Raw genomic sequence first — 21,495 nt, forward strand, 5'->3', positions numbered from 1 at the left:
GTCCTTTTTTTGGGGGGGAGCCATACCTGGCGATGCTCAGGGGTCATTCCTGGCAATGCTCTGGGGACCATATGGGATGTGGTGAATCGAACCCGGGCCAGCTGCATCCAGGGCACACCATTGTAGTATAGACAGGCCCATGTGTTTGGTGGCAGTGCCAGGCATGGGGTCCTGTCCGGGGCTTCCGGCGGACCAGTAAGCTGCTAGACCAGGGACAGGGTATTGACCACCAGGGCTCCCCTCCCTGTGCTCACTGCCCCCCAAGTCCAGCCATCAAGCCTTGATCAGCTGCTGGGAGGTAGAGGGGAGGAGATTCCCTGGTTCCCCTATCCGTCTGGACACAGCTGCACTGCCCACTTGATTTGGGGGCAACCACTTTGGCGGTGCTCTGGACTTCCTCCTTGTCTGTTGCTCAGAGAGCACTCTCAGCGGCGCTCCGGGGACCCCTATGGGACGCTGGGGATCCAACCTGGGTTGGCGGCATGCACGGCAAGCGCCCTCCCTTCTGGAGTCTCTCTGGCCCCACTGCCTGCGTTAGAGCAGAAGGGCAGTCCAGCCCACCCCCCACCCCCCGCCCACCCCCCCAAGTTTGGGTTCCTCGTAGCACCTCCCACGTGCTGGGACATCTCTCCAATACAGGCCACGGAGCTCACAGTCCCTAGGCCTCATCCCATCTGGGGACCAGGGAACCCCTAGGAGGGCCCCACGTGGAGAAATAACCCCATGCACAGGACCCCCGGCACCCCACGAATTCCTTCCCCTGCTTACAGCCCACGGGGGGGGGGGAAATCAGGCACCTGGGGGTGGGGAGGGCGGCCCCAGGAGCAAAAAAGGCAGGCAGGGGGGGCGGTGCTCGGTCTATATTCACACAGACACACGCGGGCAGCTTGCAGCCGACAACACGGAGTAAGAAAAACCGGCTTTAAATAATGGAAACAAAAACAAAATAAAACAATGAAAACATAACGCGGGCCCTGGGTTCCCACTGGACCCTCAGACGGGTGGTGGGGGGAGAACCCCGAGACGGCCCTCACAGTCTGGGAGGGACCAAGGCTGACGGGTGGGGGGGCGGTTCCCGTCGGACGCAGCCCCCCGCCCCCACTGCGCGCACGCACGCACACGTCCCGGACTCCCGCACAGGGGTGGGTGGATTATTGCTGGGCACGTGTGTCTAGGGCGAAGAGGGGACTCTGGAATGTTCGACGGGGGCAGCAGGGATGCCTTGGCCCCCCACCCCTGCCCCCACCCCCGGCGGGGGCATCTCCGGAAGAGGCGCCTTGGCATCAGGACCCAGCACGTGTGGGGGGTGCAGGGGCGCCCCCCGGGATTGGAAGGCGGAGGCCAACCCCCTGGGGGAAGCTGGCAGTAGGGGGCTGGGGGGGCGGGACAGCCCCACTTCCGGTCCCACTTTGGCACAGGCCTTGGGGGCTGCAGGGAGAGGCTGACAGAGGCGTCCCCACCCCCCACCTCGAATCCCCCCCCAGCTCCGGCAAGCGCTGAGAAGGGTCCGCAGGGCGCCTCGGCGGCGGGGCGGGGCCTGGAGTCCGGTGAGGCACGAGTGTCCAGCGGGGCAGGCACAGTGCTAGACCCCGGGGGTCCGGGCGACCTTGGACTGGGCCTTGGAACCCCCCCACCCCGGCCCCCACTCCGCGAAGGCCTGTGAACACCGGCGGCGCTCTGCGCATCGGTCTCCGTCCACCTGTCTGTCCATCCGTCTGTCCGTCCGTCCATCCCGGCCTGCGCCGAAGGGCGCCCCTGTCCAGGAGGAGCTCAGAGCAGAAGACGCAGGCAGGGGCGGGGCAGGCGGCTGGCAGGGGGAGCACACCGCTCCTCCGGCCGTCCCCCCTCTTTTCCCCTGTCCATGGTGGTGGGGGGGCCGCCCCGGGCACACCCCGCCGGGCCGACAGCGCGGGGCATCATCGCCGCCGCGGGGGTGGGGGGCGCTCAAGTCGAGGGGCTAGAGGCGGGTGGGGAGCTCGAGGTGGGGGGGGAGCTCAAGGCGGGGCGGAAGCTCTTCCTCGCTGTCGCTGCAGTTGGCACAGCAGTCCTGGAGGGGCGGGAGACAGGTGGGGGGAGAGAAGGTGGGGCACGCCCCGTTAGCCAGACAAAAAGCATACAAAGTGCCGCGTGGGGTGGGCCGGCCCTTGTCCCCTGGGGGCTGTGGCAGCTGGGCCCCCCCAGGGCCCCTCAGCTAAGCCCCGTTAGCAGCTTGGAGGTGCCAAAGGTCGGGGGGCAGGGAAGGGGACGGGGAAGGAGCTGGGGGGGTGGGGTAGGGCGGGCACCAGCCTTCTTCTGCCCATATCTCGCCTCTGCCATGGAAGGGCTGCACGGGGGTGTGGGGGGGCTCCCCAGGCCGGGCAGCAAGGCCACCCCACGGGGAATGTGGATGCTCTCACCTCTGGAAAGAGAAAACAGGCCATGAGCCCGGCCAGGGGCGGGGCAGGGCGGGCAGGGCAGGGCGGGGCGGGGCGGAGGGGGGGTTGGGGAGGGGAGCCTGCGGCTAGAGACCTCCCACCTACTGTCCCCCCCAGCCAGGTGTGTGTGTGGGGGTGGAGGAGGCCCCCAGAGGGAAGCGGAAGGTGGGGTTACCTGGCGGCTGAAGAGCCTCTGCAGCAGGCCCTTCTTGGGGGGCGCGGGCGGCAACCCCTTCCAATCCAGGTCGGGGGGCACGGAGCCATCCAGTCCGAAGACATTCAGCTCCTGGAAGCACTCGGTTTCCACCATCTGTGCAGGAAGACGCGGCGGTCAGGGTTGGGGTGGGGGGCAGGCCGGGGCAACCCTCCTCCCCCCCTCAACCTGCCCTCACCACAAGGGTGCACCCCACCTCATTCTGCCAGGGGATGGGCACGCTGCCCGTGGCGAACTTCTGGTAGAAGTCCTGGTCGGCGGGCTCCAGCTCCACACCCTTCACCGTGGAGAACTGCTCGATGTCCAGGACGTCTTTGCAGTAGATGGCCTGAGGCTGGGGGAAAGCAGGGGTGGGGGGGTGACAGCGTCAGGCAGCTCCCAGGACAGACAGCACAGGTAGGACACAGAGACAGAGAACTACAGACACAGACAGAAAAGAACGCACAAATTCACACAAGGGCAGACACATGCTATACATGGACACACAGACACACACACAAACACACACACAGAGTAATAGAGCAACACAGAGTTGTTGTTGTTGTTGTTTTAATTTTTTTTTTTTTTTTTTTTTTTTGCTTTTTGGGTCACACCTGGCGATGCACAAGGGTCACTCCTGGCTCTGCACTCAGGAATTACCCCTGGCGGTGCTCAGGGGACCATATGGGATGCTGGGAATCGAACCCGGGTCGGCCGCGTGCAAGGCAAACGCCCTACCCGCTGTGCTATCACTCCAGCCCCTGTTGTTTTAATTTTTATTGGTTCACCCCAGGCATTGCTCAGGCGCTACTCTGGGCTCTGCACTCAGAAATGATTCCAGGGGCTGGAGTGATAGCACAGCAGGTAGGGCGTTTGCCTTGCATGCGGCCGACCCGAGTTCAAATCCCACCATCCCATATGGTCCCCTGAGCACTGCCAGGGGTGATTCCTGAGTGCATGAGCCAGGATGAGCCAGGAGTGACCCCTGTGCATTGCTGGGTGTGACCCAAAAAGAAAAAAAAAAAAAAAAGAAAAGAAGAAATGATTCCTGGCGGTGTTCAGGGGATCGTACGGGATGCCGGGGATCAAACCCGGGTCAGCTGCATGCAAGGCAAATGCCCTACCTGCTGTACCATCCCTCCAGCCCCAACACAGAGAGATTTTGACTCACAGACACACAGAGACACCAATACACGGGGGCCAGAGCCACCACAGGGCAGGGGGTAGGTAGTTGCCTTGCATGTGGCCAGCCTGCATTGGATCCTGACACTCTGTGTAGTTTCTTGAGCCCCGCCAGGAGTGATTCCTGAATTCGGGAGACAGGAATAAGCTCTAAGCACAGTGAAGTGTAGCCCCCTGCCCAAACAAACAACAGTAAAAAAAATAATAATAGTAGTACAGCGGGGAAGACCAGTTTGCATTGCACGTGGCCAACCCAGGTTCGATCCCTGGCATCCCATATGATCCCCTGAGCACTGACAGGAGTCATTCCTGAGTGCAAGCCAGGAGTAACCCCTGAGCATCGCCAGGTGTGACCCAAAAGCAAAAACAAACAAAATAATAAAATTTAAAAAGGACACAGATCACACAAGGAGATGCACACACACACACACACACACACACACACACAGACATACAAGACACATATACACGCACACACAGATGTGTGCACTGATACACACAGATACATACAGCACACACAATCCCCAGCAGTGTGCACGCAAAGAGAAAGACAGCCAGACAGGGACCAAAGCGATAGTCCAGTGGTTAAGGCGCTTGCCTTGCATGCAGCTGACCCGGGTTCGATCCCTGGCATCCTATAGGGTTCCCTGAGCACCGCCAGGTGTGAACCCTGAGCACCGACTGAGCCAGAAGGAGTAAGTTCTAAGTATCGCTGGGTGTGGCCCAAAAACCAAAACAAAAGAGGGGGAAAAAATAATAAAGCCAGAAAAAACACATACACACTATACACACAGTTCCACAGATACACGGATACAGACACTTCCATGACACACAGACACGAAGACCCCCATGCATGGGCCCAGGCCTGTCTAGTGTACCCATCTCCCCCTGAGGATTCTTCCCCACGGCTGGGGATCCCACCACCGCCCCCCACCCAGGAGGCTGCCTACAGGGCGCTGTTCCTCTCCCTCTGCATCTGAACTGGGGAGCAGGGCTGAACCTCACCTGGGCCCCGGCAGGCTGATACCAGCCCTGGGGAAGGGCTGCCCTTACTCCCGGTCCCCACAGACCAGCCCCCAACAGGGGTCCCCCCAAACACTCAGACTATCACCCACTTTGGTTTGGGGGCTACATCCAGCAGTGCTCCGGGCTTTTTTTATTTTCTTGTTCTTAAGCCACACTTGGTGGTACTCAGGGGTTACTCCCAACTCTGTGCTCAGTGATGAGTCCTGGCAGGGTTCTGGGGATCCCCTGGGGAGCCAGAGATCAAACCTGGGTTGCCTGCATGCAAGGCAAGCGCCCTCCCTGCTGTACAATCACTTGGGCCCCCAAGGGCTTGCTCCTGGCTCTGCTCAGGGATCAGTGCTGGCGAGATGCGGAGGGCTGTAGGGGGTCCTGGGAGTCTAACCCCGCCAGGAGTGGTCCCTGAGCACAGACTCGGGAGTATAAGCCCTGAGCACTGGGTATAGCCAAAATCAAAACGAGGCATGTGGGTTGTTTTTTGTTTTTTTGTTATTTTTTGCTTTTTTTGGGTCACACCCGGCGATGCACAGGGGTTACTCCTGGCTCTGCACTCAGGAATTACCCCTGGCATTGCTCAGGGGACCATATGGGATGCTGGGAATCAAACCCGGGTTGGCCGCGTGCAAGGCAAACGCCCTACCCGCTGTGCTATCGCTCCAGCCCCCGCACACTCTTTTGTCACACCTGGGATGTCAAACAAGAGTGCCACCAAGATGGAACTGAACAAGGGGACGGTGCCAGGGCTCAAACCTTTAACCTTGCATCTGCCAGGCAGGGTCTCACCACCGAACCCTCTCAGGCACTCTGGCCAATTTTCTTAATCTTTATTATTATTATCATTATTATTATTATTTTAAATTAAAAACATTTGATTTGGAGGTTTTAGGAAGGGGAAGGAGGGAGCCAAAGTGAGAGAGTAACGCACTCAGAGAGACCATGGGCTTCCCCGAGGGCGGAGAGAGCCCCTCCACACACCTCAGCGTCAGATATGGAAGCAGGATGTGGGCGCCACACTTGCTCGGCCACATGGGCACGGCAGCATATGTGCCCCTAGCCCGATATTCTAACATTTTTATTAGGGGTTTGTGAGGCCACACCCAGCAGTGCTCAGGGCTCCCTCCCGGTGGGGCTCGACGGTGCGGGGGGATCGAACCGGGGTCGGCTACATGCAAGGAAAGTGCCCATCAAGGTGACTTCTGCGGTCGCTGATCTTGCAAAGCTTTTCCCTTTTGTAACTTGGGGCCAGTGGGATGACTTCTAGGTCAAATGACAAGTAGGGGGAAAAAAAAAAAAAGGGCAGGAGTTCACTTTGGGGCAGAGGTGACAGTCCCAGAAGGGCAGGTGACACTGGATGTGGGGTCAACTGCCTGCGGTGAGGTGCTCTGGCAGGGGTGCGGCCACCACACACCCACCATTTGGAAGCAGCAGCCCCTTTGCTGGGTAACCTTGAGAGCCGCACCCCCCACTCCTACTGGACACTACCCAAAGGCCTTGTCACCCCGAGACTTCGACCTCAACCTCCTCCACTCGTGTCTCCTGGCTGGAGTCGGGGCGCCCTGCCAGGCCCTCCACGCCTTCCTCCTCCTGGGTATGCTCACACCCCACTTTCTGGCATGACTCTCCACATAGCTGAGGTCCCTTGGGGACCATCCCATCTAAAAATACCCCCTTCATTCGTCTCCCCCCTCCACCCCCCTTCCCTGCCCTTTTTTGCTGATGTTCTTATTGCCATGACTGAGAGCGGGGTCTGGGGGGGCCTCCCTCCTCTGCCCACATACACACGGGCCTGCTGTTTGCTGGGGTGGGGGCACCCCTCAAAATTTGATGCTCACCTATGTTCTGGGTGGAGTATTCCCTGGGGCTGCCTGTCCTGGCCCTGGGGACTCGGGTGGCTTTTGTTTATGTGGTTGCGGGGCAGGAGGGGTGCTGTCATACTCTTTTCAGCTGGGGTGCTCCTACACACGACCAGAAACGCCTTGAAGGAGCCAAGGGTCCCAGACAGAAGCATAGACAGGGGTCCCGGGCATCCAGTGAAGGCTGGAGCTGCGTGCTCCAAGGTTCCGAGCCCAGGCTCTGCACGCGAGGGGCCTGGGTTCCACCCCCGGCACGGGGGATCCCCCGTACCCCACTGCAAGTGACCTCCTGAACACGGAGCCAAGGGTGGCTCCCAAATTCCCCGGCCTCCAAAAAGAACCTCACAGCCTCGGGCCAATGACATAGGACAGTGGGAAGGGCGCTCGCTGTGCACGAGGGGAACCGGGGTTTGATCTCTGGTACCGCACAGGGTCCCCCAAGCACCACTAGGTGTGATCCCTGAGCACAGAGCCAGGAGTCAGCCCAGGTGTGGCCGAGCAACAGGCACCCACGTGCAGCCTCGAGTTTGCAAGGCCATTTGCTGTCACCCGTCTGTTTCCCCGCGCCCTTAACTTGCTTGATTTTGGGGGGGAGGGGAAGGAGAAGACACACTCAGCGACGCTCAGGGCTGTCTCCTAGCTCTATGCTGACGGACTGTTTCCGAGGGGACCACACGGGGCTCAGGAGCCCGTGACACTTACGTCGGGTTTGAAGGGAGGTTCCAACATGCCTGCTCCCAGCCGCTTGAAGTTCAGCTTCTTGAAGAGGGGGTGCTCCTTCACCTCACGGGCGCCGCCCCCACGACAGCCCAGGCGCTCGCCAGGGTCCTTACAGAGGAGCTGTGGCAGGGCAGAGTGCCTGTCAGTAGGGCCCCCGGTTAAGGGCACAGGTGCCCCCCATTGCAGTAGACGAGGGGCAGCTAGTCACGGTGGGCGGGGCCCCACCACTGCGTGGAAAACCAGGTGTGGTGGGCGAGGCTTTAAATTGGTGGGTGGGGGGGCTGGAGCGATAGCACAGCGGGTAGGGTGTTTGCCTTGCACGTGACCGACCCGGGTTCGAATCCCAGCATCCCATATGGTCCCCTGAGCACCGCCCGGGGTGATTCCTGAGTACAGAGCCAGGAGTGACCCCCGCGCATCGCCGGGTGTGACCCAAAAAGCAAAAAAAAAAAAAAAAAAATGGAGGGTGGGGAGCCCGGGTGACAGTCCAGCGGGGAGGGTGTTTGCCTTGCATGCCTCGAACCCGGGTTCAATCCCCAGCCTCCCATACGTCCCCCGGGGCACTGCCAGGAGTGATTCCTGAGTGCAGGGCCAGGAGTAACCCCTGAGCATCGCTGGGTGTGACCCAAAAAGCCAATAAATAAATAAATAAATAAATCACGGTGTCACTATCACCCGATTTGTTCGAACGGGCACCAGTAACGACTCCACTGTGAGATTTGTTGTTGCTGTTTTTGGGATATCGAATACGCCACGGGTAGCTTGCCAGGCTCTGCCGGGCAGGCGGCATACTCTCGGTAGCTTGCCAGCTCCTCCGAGAGGGAGGACGGAGGGAGGAATTGAGCCTGGGTTGGCCGTGTGCAAGGCAAACGCCCTACCTGCTGTGCTATCACTCCAGCCCAAACAAATAAATAGATAGATAAATTGGTGGGCGGGCTCCAGGAGCAAGGGAAATCTGGTCAGGGATTCAGGACAGTGGGTGGGGCTTTTAAGACGATGGGTGTGGCTTCAATGATGTGGGCGGGGCTCCAAAATTGGGTGGAAGATCTGGGGGATTCACTATAATGGGCGGGGCTCCACAAGTGACGGCGGGGCTAACCTGGGAACAAAGGGAGCGGGCCAAGGGTGAGAAGTGCTCCGAGTACTCCTCTGTCACTTCCTTCACCAGCCGCTCCACCTCCTCCCTCTTGATTTTCTTCTTCCTCTGCTGAAAAGGCGACTGGCCGGCGATCATCTCGTACAGCAGGCAGCCCAGCGCCCACCAGTCAGGGCTGAAGGTGTACCGCTCATTCTTGACCACCTCCGGAGCTAGGGGGAGGGTCACGGCACGGGGGTCAGGAGGGGGCCACCCTGGGCTGGAGCGATAGTACAGCAGACAGAGCATTTGCCTTGCACACACCCGACCTAGGTTCGATCCCCGGCATTCCAGAGGGTCCCCTGAGCACCACCAGGAGTAATTCCTAAGTGCAGAGCCAGGAGTAACCTCTGAGTATTGCCGGGTGTGACCAAAAAAATAAATTAAAAAAAAAAGAGGGGGCCACTAGGTTCAGAACCCCTAGAATGGTGTTCATTCAGCAAGAAACATATTTGCGGGGGTGGAGGGGAAGAGAGATCATATGATGTACCACAGGTTTGGGTCACACCCCAGTGGTATTTCAGGGAACATGTAAATCGAACTGAGGTCACTGCACTCGGGGCAGCAAAGGAACTGAACCCCTATACTATCTCTGTGATCTATAACCTGCCTTTCTTCCTGTTTTTTTTTTTTTTTTGCTGTTGTTTTTGTTGTTGTTGTTGTTTTTGGTTTTTGGACTACACCTGGTCATGCTCAGGGATAACTCCTGGTTGGCTCTGTATACAGGATTTATTTCTGGCAGTGCTCAGAGGGCCCCATGAGATGCCAGGGATACAATCTGAGTCTGCTGCATGCAAGGCAAATGCCCTCCCCATTGTACCACCTCTCCAGCCCCCTCCCTTTCTGTTTCTGGGTGCAACCTGTTTAGGGGTTACTCCTGCTCAGTGCTCAAGAGTTGCTTCCAGCGGTGCTCAGGGGACCGGGAGGTGCCAGGGATGATACCTCCTACGTGCCAAGCTTCTGCTAAGCTCCTTGAGCTAACTCCCGCCCAGCATGTAGGGCGTTTGCCTTGCATGGCGGCTGATCCCGGTTCAATTCCCGGCATCCCATATGGTCCCCTGAGCACCACCAGGGGTAATTCCTGAGTGCAGAACCAGGAGTAACCCCCGTGCATTGCCAGGTGTGACCCCAAAAAAGCAAAAAAAAATAAATAAATAAACAAATAAATTTTGTTTTGGTTTTGTTTGGAGCCACCTCTGGCTGTGCTCAGGAACTTGCTCCCGACTCTGTGCTCAGAAATCACTCCTGGTGGGACTCAGAGGACCCTGTGAGGGGCCAGGGATCGAATCTGGGTGGGCGGTGTGCAAGGCAGATGCCCTCTCTGCTGTACTATCACTCCAGCCCCCGCGCCCCAATTACTCAAAGAAGAAGAATACTTCCTGCTTGTCCCCAGAGCACAGGAGACTGCAAACAGAAGGGGAGGGGCTTGGGGGGACTGGAGATGGGGTGGCAGGGGGAGGACTCACCCATGTAACCCACGGTGCCCACGCGGCCCTTGATGGTCTGGCCCTCGGGCACGTGCACGGCCAGGCCCAGGTCAGAAATACGGATGTGCCCTAGAGGTGTGGGGAGAAGCCAGGATCCAAATAAGCTAGTGAGCTAGATGCCCCCCAACCTCCCCCCCAACCCCCATGGGGCCCCCACCCACCGTGGTCATCCAATAGGATATTCTCTGGCTTCAGGTCCCTGCAGGAGAGAAGGGAAGGTCAGCAGAGGCCCGGTCCACTAGGGACGCAGACGGGGTCACCCCCTGTCCGAGCTCGCTTGCTGGCTGAGTAAGGGTATGGAACGAGGGGTGCAGATGGGGCCACAGATGGCCCTGACCCCTCCCCCTCCTGTAGACTTGAGAGGGCAAAGAAGAACCTGGGGCAAAAGGGGAGCACATGCCATGGAGGAGGGACCAAGCCCAGTTGGACTTGCTCACTCCCCATGGGCCAGTCCTTCCCAGCCTGGGTGGCTGCTGTGACATTCCCATCTGTCCAATGGGGCCACCCAAATCCATTCTCCTCCTGAGGCTGGGCGGGGCACAAACGAAATTATCCAGGGGGTAGCCCGGGCATGTACAAGGCCCGGGGCTGGATGCCGAGCACTACAGAGCATTGCCTGGTAGGCCCTGAGCAACCTCCCACCCCCCCATCCCGCTCTCCACCCCCGCTTCCCGCCCCCCATCTCTGAGAGGCCAAGCTGTCAGGAGTCACCCTACACCCCCAACACTGCTGGACCTAGCCCCCAGAACCACAATAAATATATTTGGGGGTGGAGGGGGGAATTCTCACAAGGGTTGAGAAGATAGAGCTTAAAGTTGAAATGTACATCAGGCAAATACAAGAGCTCAGATCTGATGCTCAGGCACCCTGTGACCTCCCAATAACACGGGGTGTAGCCCCGGATGCCCCCAGCACCCCAGACCCAACCCAGTGAACAAAAAGACCCACAACACAAAAAGGATCTTTTCTTCAGATCGAACCCTTGGTCTCGTGAATGCCAGACACATGGTTCATATTAAAGTGCCATCACCAGGCTGGAGTGATAGCACAGCGGGTAGGGCGTTTGCCTTGCACGCAGCCGACCCGGGTTCAATTCCCAGCATCCCATAGGGTCCTCTGAGCACCGCCAGGGGTAATTCCTGAGTGCAGAGCCAGGAGTGACCCCTGTGCATCGCCCGGTGTGACCCAAAAAGCAAAAAAAATAAATTAAATAAATTTAAAAAAATAAAGTGCCATCCCTATATTCGCTCATTGAACCCCCTCGTAAACTGCGAGTCAGGAATTTTCCCGGGTTTCCCACTCAGAGTAGAGAACAGGGAGCGGGTATCATCTGAGGTCCCACACAGAAGGGACATTTCCCACCACGGCCAGAGCACCCCCCCCCCACTGCGCGCGCGTGTGCGCACACACACACACACACACACACACACACACACACACACACACACACACACACACACACACTCTCTCTCTCTCTCTCTCTCTCTCTCTCTCTCTCTCTCTCTCTCTCTCTCTCTCTCTCTCTCTCTCTCTCTCTACCTCTTTCTCTCTCCCCCTCCAGGTGCCCGCCTACCTGTACACGATGCGTTCCCGATGCAGGTCCTCCAGGCCACAGCAGATCTCGGCGGCGTAGAAGACTGCTCGGGCCTCGGTGAAGCCGGCCTGGCCCATGTGGTAGATGTGAAACTTAAGGTCCCCGCCGTTCATCAGCGTCAGCACCAGACACAGGGCGTCCTTGGTCTCGTAGGCGTAGGCCAAGCTCACCTATGGCCAGGGGACCCAAGCCTTCAGGCAGGGGGGTCGAGGTCTGCCTGGTGGCAGCTGGCCAGCCACCCGAAGAGTCCTTCAAGCCCAGCTTCTTAGCCAGGCCTGGGGGACCAAGAGCCTTGGTCATCTCTGAGGGGCGGGGCGGGTGGGGCGGGGCTCGAGGCATGGAGGGAACGGGCCAATGGGAGGCAGGGGGCGGGGTCTCCTGGATGTACTTACTACAAACCTACTGTTCACTTTCTCCAGGATCTGCTTCTCGTTGAGGGCCATGGCCTCCCCCTTCCGTTTCTTGATCCGTTTCTTTTCTAGTTTCTTGCAGGCATACATCTTGCCTGTGGCCCGCACCTGGCAGGCGCAGACCTGGAACCAGGGCAACGGGGGACAGGGAGATGGTTCATGTGGCGTGGCATGATGGGTGGGTGATGGGTGGGTGGGTGCGTGCGTGTATGCATGTGTCTGTGTGTGTGTGGGGGGGCGGGTGCAGACCTGCAACCAGGGCAAAGGGGACCAGGGAGATGGTTCATGTGGTATGGCATGATGGGTGGGTGGGTGCGTGCGTGTATGCATGTGTGTGTGGGTGGGGGGGGCGGGTGCAGACCTGCAACCAGGGCAAAGGGGACCAGGGAGATGGTTCATGTGGTATGGCATGATGGGTGGGTGCGTGCGTGCATGCATGCGTGTGTGTATGTGTGTGTGCATGCGTGTGTGTGCGTGCATGCGTGTGTGTGTGTGCATGTGTGTGTGTGTGCGTGCGTGTGTGGCAGGCGCAGACCTGGAACGAGAGCAAAGGGGGCCATCTTGGCATGATGGGTGGGTGCGTGCATGCGTGTGTGTGTGTGTGTGTGTGTGTGTGGCAGGCGCAGACCTGCAACCAGGGCAAAGGGGGCCAGGGAGATGGTTCATGTGGCATGACATGATGGGTGGGTGGGTGTACATGCGTGTGTGTTTGTGTGTGCGTGTGTGTGTCTGTGTGTGCATGTGTGTGTGTGTGTGTGTGTGGCTTCCAGGGCTTCAGAGAGGAAAAGGGGGCCACGTGCAGACCTGCAACCAGGGCAAAGGGGGCCAGGGAGATGGTTCATGTGGCATGGCATGATGAGTGGGTGTGTGTACATGCGTGCATGTGTGTGTGTGTGTGTGTGTGTGTGTGTGTGTGTGTATGTGTGGCTTTCAGGGCTTCAGAGAGGAAAAGGGGGCCAGAGAGATGGTTTATGTGGCAGAGCATGAAGGGTGCACGCATGCGTGCTTGCGTGGGTGTGGGTGTATGTCTTCCAGGGCTTCAGAGGGGCCCCTCCCCACCCCGAGCCACCCTTCATCCATCCACTCACCTCCCCAAAGCCGCCTTTGCCCAGGACTCGGTATTGCCTGAAGGTATTTTTGGTCACCGGCTGCCTATAGCCAAGGGGGTTGGGGAGCAAAAGGGGGGGGAGATGAGCAGGCTGCCCGCCCCCCCAGCCCGATCAGGGCCCCAGCCGCCCCTCGCCGCAAGGGTCTCACCTTTCCAGCCATTTCCACTGCAGGAAACGATTGAAGTAGATGCTGTCGAGGTAGTCGGCAAAGGGGGCCATGCTCAAGAACTCGTGAGTGAGCCTGTGACAGGGTCCAGCTGAGCCCCGGGTTCCCCGCGTCCGAGGCCAGGCACCCCTACTCCCGCACTGGGTGCCTGCCTAGCCCGGAGGGCCTCACCCTGGGGCCACCCCTTTGCCCTGGCCTTCCACCTCGCACTGCTGCTGCTGCTGCTGTGCCGCCGCCCAGAGAAGGCAAGCCGCCTGGCCCAGGGCACACAGCAGAGCAAGCCCCCGAAGAAGGCGGCGGCTGGGGGGGGTGGGGGGGTGGGCCTGTTCTGGGAAGCCTGGCGGAGCGGGAGGGGCAGCAGGGAGGGGGCGGCACACGCTTACCGGGTGAGCTCCTGGAAGAGGTCTTTGCACGGCCCCTGCTCCAGCCGCTGGGCACAGTTTGTCACCAGCTGCCGGGGAACCTCGGGGATGAGGTCAGGACCCTGGGGACGGGCACAGACAGGTCAGGGCAGGGCAGGGCAGTGGGGGGGGGGGTGTTCCATGGGCTGGCGGACTCCCCCGCCCCGTGGCTAACGCATCTGCGGTCACCCCTTCCCCCAGCGTCGAGCCTGCCCCCTGCCAGCGCCAGCAGCCACTGAGTGGCTCCCTCACCGTGTGGCTCAGAAAATTCTGTATCAGCCGCCGCCCACACGCCTTCCGCTTCTCGTCAGGGGTCACCTCATACTCGGCCTGCAGCGGGGGACGGGGAAGACAGCGTGGAGGGTTGGGGGCCTGGTGCGGCGGGGGGGGGGGAGGGGGGACAGAGCTGGCCTGAGGCGGGGAGAGGGGGGTGCAGAGGCGGTAGGGAGGTTGAGGTTGGGTCTTGGCCAGCCTGGCACTCACCACCCCGTCCAGGAAGGCGATGCAGTGGGTCAGCTCAGGCCGGGTGGCACAGAACTCCCGGAACAGCAGGCGGCCGATGGGCTGGCGCTCACACAGGCTGTGGTAATCATGTTCTGGGGGGGGAGGGGCCGAGAGAGGGGGTGCTGGGTGCCCAGGTTCCTGCCCCGGCTCCCCGCCCCTTCCGAACCCTGAGGTGGGCAGCACCTGCCATTGGAGAGGAACTTGGCATCCAGCGGCCCAGAGACTGCAAGTAACTAGCCCAAGGTCACACAGCTTTGGATTCTCAGTGGCGCCCCGCCCTGCCACGCCCCTTCCCCCCCCTCCTTCCCTCCCTGCCACTTTCTTCTGGGTTCTCTGGCTTCCGTCCAAGCTGGGGCTGGGTGCTGTGTGTGTGGGCACCTGCTGCTGTCTGACAGGCTGGGAAATCAGGGAGGAAACTGTGGCTTCCGGGGAGCAGGGCCCGGCTGCCTTCCCAGGCGGGGCCCCGGGCGCAGGTGCGAAGGGGCTGGGATCCTCCTGCCCCTCTCAGAGAACCTGTCACAGCATCTGTACTGAGGGCCCCCCCCCAGCCCACGCTCCAGGGCTGAATCATAAGTGGGGACCCCAAGGCATTGCGTCTGGGGGGATCCCCAGCATCCCCACTGCCTCTGCTATCCCGGGGGTCTGGCTCACCCACCTGACTGGCCCCTTTCTTGACGTCTCACAGAAGTGGCCCCAGGGGCCCGAGCAATAGTGCAACGGGGAAGGCATCTGCCTTGTGCACAGCCGACCCTGGGTTCGATCCCTGGCATCCCACAGAGTCCCCCGCCCTCCCCCCAACCCTCCTGAGTGCAGAGCCAGAAGGAAACCCTGAGCATCGCTGGGTGTGACCCAAAACGCCACAAAAAAAAAAAAAGAAGAAGTTGCCCCAGATTTGGGTTCAGAGAAAGTACCAGGGAAGGGCCATCTGCCTTGCATGCCACCAACCCGGGTTCGATCCCCGGCCTCCCATTAAGGTCACCCTGGGAACACCACTAGGAGCGATCCCCGACAGAGTCAAGAGTGACCCTTGAGGGGCTGGAGCGAGAGCACAGCAGGGAGGGCGTTTGCCTTGCACGCGGCCAACCCGGGTTCGATTCCCAGCATCCCCTAGGATCCCCCGAGCACTGCCAGGAGTAATTCCTGAGTGCATAGCCAGGGGTAGCCCCTGTGCATCGCCGGGTGTGACCCAAAAAGCAAACAAACAAACAAACAAATAAACAAAGAGTGACCCTTGAGCATCACTGGGTGTGGCCCCCCGAAAAAATGTTGCCCCTCCCCCAAATGTGACCCTGCTCTCCCACCCCCACCGGTCCCCTGTGCCCTCTGCCAAGTCTAGAAACAGAACTGGGGGCGAGTGAAGTCTTTCTGCCCCTGCCCCGGGAGGGGGGTCTCCCGAGCCCACCCCCCGGCCCCGCCCCGGGCCTCACCCAGGTGCTGCCGCAGCTCCTCGCACTGGCTGATGTGAGGGAACTGGAGCATCTGGCGCCATTTCTTGCTCTTGCCTTTTCGGGTCCCGCCGCCGCCTGCGGGAAGGAAAAGGGCAGAGGATGTGGCGGCCCCGTGCCACCGAGCCTGGGGACATCCCAGCCATGCTCAAGGGGGCCACTCTCATGTGGGGGAGAGGGGGCTGGGGATCGAACTCCGGGCCTCGCACACGGCCCGACACCAGCTTCGACCCTCCCGGCCCTGTGCCCCTGGTCCAACCCTGCCAGCGTGGGGCGTGGGGCGGTACACGGGCCGCCCCTCCACAGGAGCCGCCTCCTCGGGTTCTTCTGAATTGTCTTTTTTTTTTTTTTTAGGGGGGGGGTCACACCCAGCAGTGCTCAGGGGCTACTCCTGCACTCAGGAATTACTCCCAGAGATGCTCGGGGGACCCCAGGGGAGTGCCAGACTCTATGGGGATCGAACCCGGGTCAGCTGCCACATGCCCGGCGAGTGTCTTAGCGGCTGTCCTATGCTCCAGTGCCTCTCTGGGTTCTAAAACACAGACGCGGGGCTGGAGCGATAGCACAGCGGGTAGGGCATTTGCCTTGCACTCGGCCGACCCAGGTTCGATTCCCAGCATCCCATATGTCCCCTGAGCACCGCCAGGGGTAATTCCTGAGTGCAGAGCCAGGAGTGACCCCTGTGCATCGCCAGGTGTGACCCAAAAAGCAAAAATAAATAAATAAATAAATAAAATAAAAACAAAACATAGACGCTGGGCCGGAGTGGGAGCACAGAGAGGAGGGCACTTGCCTGGCCTGCGGCCAGCACTGGCTCAATCCCTAGCCCCTCCTCCCCCCCCCCCAGCCAGGAGTGTTCTCCAAGTGCCAAGGCCCGAAGGAAACCCTTGGCACAAGTGTGACCCCGCCCCCCAAAACCTGAAAATAACTGGAATCGCCTAGATCCTGGCACTGCCTGCCTCAGAGACATCAGAGATGACAAGACGGGGTGGCCCTTGAGCCGCCACTCAGGATGCTGTCTGAACCCACTGAAGGGTTCCCCTGGGCCAACTGCCTGCTTCAGTTTACCTGACACAGCACCCCGCTTCCCGGTTCCCGGCTCAAATGCCGTCTAGAGCCAGATGGGAATGGTGAATGGGGCCAGAGGTGGGCAATAAGGAGTGGTGGGGAGTGCGGCCAAGTGGTCGTCGGGGCAGGCACCGGCCCACCAAAGACTCGCCCAGTGTCAGGCTCCATACTGCCCACGGTGACCGGAGCTTCTGATGACTCAGATGCAGCTGGGGAAGCCAGCCTGCCTGTCCTCCGGCCTCCCCGGGCGAGGGGCAGGGCAGCTGGCAGAAGCAGCGGGCATGCGGCCAGCCCGCTGGAGGGTCCCAGCTCCAGGTCCCTGAGCACTACCAGGCCTGGGCCCCACTGGGAGAGGCCCCCATCAGAGAGACCGAGGTAGAAAACACACAGGCACACCCACAAATAAGCAAGACGCGTGAGAGTCTGGCCGGATGTGGCCCCCAGGTAGCGACTGGAAACTCTTCAAGGCTGGGTTTCAGCTTCCGGTTCTCAGCACTGACTTCTCCACAGGGGCGATTTCTCCAGAACAACGGCAAGCCACCAGGAGAGGTGCCGGGAGGGCACAGGAGCCCATCAGTCCCGCTCTTCGTAGGGGGCGGAGGGTGGGGGGGTGGGGATCAGGGAGGGGTCAGGCCCCAGCTCCCTCCACTTGGTGGCCCCCTGCAGATAACCATTCTCGCTCGCTCGAGGGGCCTGGCCTCAGTTTCCCCTCAGGTTTCCCGGTGATCTTCAGTGAAAGCTGGGCATGGGGGGGGTGGGGAGGCGGAAGCAGCCAGGGGGGAGGAAGTAGACCCGGGCAACCCCATTGGGCAACCTCTCTGCAGCCCCCTCCCCCTGCCCCTCCCCCCAGAGCCTGGGGCCCCCACACCCCAGGCATTGCTTCACCCGGCAAGTGAGCAACAGAATCACTTCTCGGCCAGGGCCAAGGCCCCACCAGAAGGGGAACTCCTCCGCTGCCCCCGCACATCCCTCCCCCCCAACCTTCATCCGCTGCTCCCCCCCACAGCCCCCCCCAGGCGGCTACTTCCTCCTCTCACTCCCCTAGACCACATCAAGGCATCTGGGACTCAGACTCCCATGCAAATTGCCCACTCGGAGGTGGCCCCTAGGAGTACCCAGGCCAGCCTCTCCCCAAACAGGGCTCATCCCACCACCCCCCACTCCCCCCCCACCCCCCCACCCCGATTTCCCAAACCTCGCTGCTACACCCAGAACTAACACGGGTCCCGAAAAGGAGGTTGGTTCTGCCAATGAGCCATCGCTGGGTTCCAGGAACAGCAGAGAGAGCGAGGAGGTGACAGGGCAGGCCGGGAACCCAGCTGGCCGGGCCAACCTCCCCATGCCGCCGCCGCCAGGCGTCTCTTAGATGCCAACAACGGCCACCAAGTCTTCCCACACCCCAGCGGCCAGGACGCTCGGGGAAAGGCAGCCAGCCAACGCCGGTGCCCGGGACGGTGCCCAGGACGCGGTGATCGGAGATCCTGTATTTCTCTCACTCCACACGGCGTGGTCAGTCCAGTGCCGTGCCGCTGGGAGGGGACGGAACCCTGGGTCTCGCTGTATCCCCCTCCCCGAGACACACACACACACACACACACACACACACACACACACACACACACACACACACACACACACACACACACACACACACACCTCAGCCCCTTGCCCCTGGCTGAAGGCGGCTGCCCACACTTCAGCGTCATCTCTGCAGACCTGAGGCTGAACTCGCTGCTGCCCTGCCCCGCTCTCCCCACCCCTCCTCCCTGGCAGGCTGGATGACGAGGCAGAACACAATCATGGGGAGATGCCCCCAGAGGCTGGCAGCACAGCAGATAAAGGAGGTTCCGCATGAAGAAGGCAAGGCTGGCAAGGGCGGGGTGGGGGGGCGCACTTAGAAGGCGCCCAAGAGCATCTCAGCACCGGAGGCTGTACAGTGGGGGGGGGGCCCCAGGTTCTTCTACGATTCCTCGAGACTGTGTGGAGGGCAGCCCACGAGAGCATTGGCCCTGAGCCTCAGTTTCCCACCTGTGAAATGGGCAGCAAGCAGCAGCTCCACTAAGAATGGAGAAACGCTTCTGGGCCCCCTCCGAGCTTGGACCCCATGCCAGCACCGCTAGCTATTCCCATAAGACTGGGTCCGGGCCCCTGGGGAGGGGGAGACCCAGCCAGAGGGAGAGGGGCAAGGGCAGAGGGAGGCAGGATGGCCAAGCCAGTGGGTCCTGCACCCGGCTGGGTGGGTGGGAGCCGGGAGCCGGGAGCGAAGGGACAACCCAGATACCCAAACCCCGGGGCCAGCTGGCCATGCTGGCCTTCCAAGCTCAGCTCTCCTTAACTCCCCTGCCCCGGCGCCCCACTTGTGGGTTTCCAGGGGCCAAAATGGTGACTCATTCACTTCTGTTCCCAGTGATCCAAGGCACCGAGCAAGGGGCTTCGGCACACGGGGCAGCTATGCTGGGTGGCGGTGCCTGGGGATTCCTTTCCATTCATTCTCCAAACCGTACCCCAGCACCGACTTTGCGCCGGGTCCGGCCCGGCTGGGTGGCCGGGGGTTCCCGGGCACGTGTTGCAGAGTGACCCGTGTGGGGGGGGGGGGGTGGGCACGGGCCTCCATGCGGCGGGGAGCCGCTCCCCTGGCTCACGTCCCACCCTGCCCTCTTCCTTCCTCTCGGCCTCTCTCACCCGCTCACCCTTCGCGCACCGCCCCCCCACCCCCGCCCCGTCCGCCCGCCCCGAGGGCGGAGGCCTGACCCCCGCCCCTTCCTGGGCCCCAGCTCCCCGGGGCAGGTGCGGAGGAGGTCAGGGGTGGAAGGGGGGGGAAGCCTGAAAGGGCTCGTGTCGGCACGGGGTGCGGCGCTCCGGGCGCCCCGCGGGGCACCGAGGCCGCGCGCCCAGCATGGCCCGCACCCGGCAGCCTCACCTTCCCGGGCCTTGAGTAGCACCGTGTTCGCTACGATGTTCTCGAGCTCCATGGGCTGCGGCGCCACCGGCCCCGCGCCGGACCGCGCCGCCGGCCGGGATCGCGAGCGAGGGCCGGGGGCCGGATGGCGATCGGCGCGGCTCGGCTCGGCTCGCAGTGACCGCGCCGCGGCCTCCCCGGCCTCCGGGCCTCCGGCCGCCGCCGCCGCCGCCGCCCGCGGTGCTCTCCCCGCCTCCTCCCCGGGGGCCACCCCGGCTCTGGTGACGCCCCCTCCCCGCCCACTGTTTACTTTGCTCAGCCAATAACCAGAAGGGTGCTCCCCGCGCCACTTTCCCATTCGTCAGCGGCTGCGGCGGTCCCCGCCTCCTCACCAAGGGATTCGCCCAAAGGCGTGTGGAGGCGGGACTTATACGTCATCTCTTCCTGGTTGGCCTGCGGGTGCGGCTCAGCCCCTAGGTTCGAATTTCTGGACCGTGATAGGATAACGAACTGCCAATTAGGGCCGAGCCCTCCGCTGGGGCTGCGGAGGTGGGGCGTCTAAAGTCACGCCTTGGAGTCGAGCTCTTTGATTGGATACAGGAAGCGTCAGTTATTCCCAGCCCTGCACTCTGATTGGAGCTTCGTATGGGAGTGTGGACCTGGTCCTAGTAGCTCGCCTTTGCTTTTCTAGGGTTTGTAGGGGACGCGCTTAATATCATAGGCCTCCAGTGGGCGGGCCGCGCTTTCTTGGGCCCTGGATCCGGCCGTTTTCCTCTGCGTTGGCCCATCCGTGAGCTCCCCTGGGAGCGGGAAGAGGCCCAGAGTTACCGGCCACCTCCCGAGCTGCTCGCGGGTCTCCGACCCGGCCGCCGCGGGCATCCCCTGCTTCGCCCCCGCAGCAGGATGTTATGATTTCTCTCCACCCATTCGGCCTTGGGCCTCCTGCTACCTTATAAGGCAGCGCTCTTACCAGGGACTGGCTCACACCCATTATACAGGTGGACAGCTGAGGTCCTGTAGCTGGCTCCGGGCCGGAAGACTAGAGAAGAATCCTGGGCTGACATTGTGCGGCTAATCAACACCTTCAAGTTCAACATCCTCCCACTTCTTACACACCAGGAAGCGGAGGCTTGCCCCAACTCAGCTACTCCGGCAGAGCCAGATTCCCCATCCCATTCATCCAAAACGAAGGAGCATGCGCTCTCTGCCAGGCACCAAGCCAGATGCAGGGGAACCTTGTGTATGGGGTCAGCCCGAGCTCCCTGCTTGCAGGCTAGAAGGGGGGCGAAAGGGGATCACTCTAAACAGAGGGTCTCCAAGAGTAAGTGCTATTAAGACATTCCGGCAAAACCCGGCCGGACTGACAGGACAGCGGCTACAGCGCTTGCCTTGCATGCAGCCGGCACGGGTTCAATCCCCGGCACCCAATTAGGGTCCCCGGAGTCTTCCAGAAATGATCCCTGAGCGCAGAGCCAGGAGAAAGCCCTGAGCACCGACAGGTATGGTTCCCCACACACACAAACATTCCTGAAGGGAACCAGAGGGTAAAGCACATGATTTCTGAGTGCAGAGCCAGGAATAAGTCCTGAGCCTCGGGGTGTGCCCCCCCAAAAAATTTCTTTTTAAATCCCGGGAACCGATCTTGAGCATCACCCCAAGTCACTCCTGAGCCAGTGCCAGAAATAGTCCCTGAGCATTACTGTTGGCCCTAAACTCCCCCCACCCTCAAAACCGTCAGAAATTGGACCCAGAAAATAGTTTGAAAGGGCTGGCATACATGTTTTACATGCAGGAGGCTTTGATTTGATCCTCTGAGCACCAGGCTGGGAGTAGCCTGCCCAAGCACTGCTGGGTAGAGCCCCCAAACCAAACCAAACTGAACAAAACAAAAC

At 61.0% G+C, this 21,495-nt stretch overlaps 1 protein-coding gene across 2 annotated transcripts; it reads right to left on the reverse strand.

The window, feature by feature from the left end:
- Window positions 1-907: 907 nt before the first annotated feature.
- Window positions 908-19,845, reverse strand: GRK6 (G protein-coupled receptor kinase 6). Of its 2 annotated transcripts, none has more exons than XM_055128601.1 (16): window positions 19,625-19,845; window positions 15,619-15,714; window positions 14,171-14,283; window positions 13,940-14,017; window positions 13,670-13,770; window positions 13,269-13,310; window positions 13,100-13,163; window positions 11,994-12,134; window positions 11,581-11,771; window positions 10,169-10,206; window positions 9,987-10,076; window positions 8,485-8,693; window positions 7,368-7,505; window positions 2,825-2,962; window positions 2,590-2,724; window positions 908-2,047 (listed from the first exon to the last, which is right to left on the reverse strand). In XM_055128601.1, exons 1-16 carry the CDS (start codon window positions 19,674-19,676, stop codon window positions 1,958-1,960), a joined length of 1,716 nt encoding a protein of 571 aa, XP_054984576.1. In that variant the 5' UTR covers window positions 19,677-19,845; the 3' UTR covers window positions 908-1,957. The 2 variants fall into 2 exon arrangements, with proteins under 2 accessions (XP_054984576.1, XP_054984575.1); XM_055128600.1 differs by having other exon boundaries at window positions 13,269-13,361.
- Window positions 19,846-21,495: the final 1,650 nt, after the last annotated feature.

The sequence above is a fragment of the Sorex araneus genome, chromosome 2 (genome assembly GCF_027595985.1).
Source record: "Sorex araneus isolate mSorAra2 chromosome 2, mSorAra2.pri, whole genome shotgun sequence".
NCBI classification, from domain to species: Eukaryota; Metazoa; Chordata; class Mammalia; order Eulipotyphla; family Soricidae; genus Sorex; species Sorex araneus.

Coding starts and splice junctions, on each gene's coding strand:
- GRK6 (XM_055128600.1), bottom strand. CDS start 19,676: ATGGAGCTCGAGAACATCGTAGCGAACACGGTGCTACTCAAGGCCCGG. Junction 14,018..14,170: donor TCGCCTTCCTGGACGGGGTG/GTGAGTGCCAGG, acceptor CCCCCGCTGCAG/GCCGAGTATGAGGTGACCCC. Junction 13,362..13,669: donor CTCTTCCAGGAGCTCACCCG/GTAAGCGTGTGC, acceptor ACCCTGTCACAG/GCTCACTCACGAGTTCTTGA.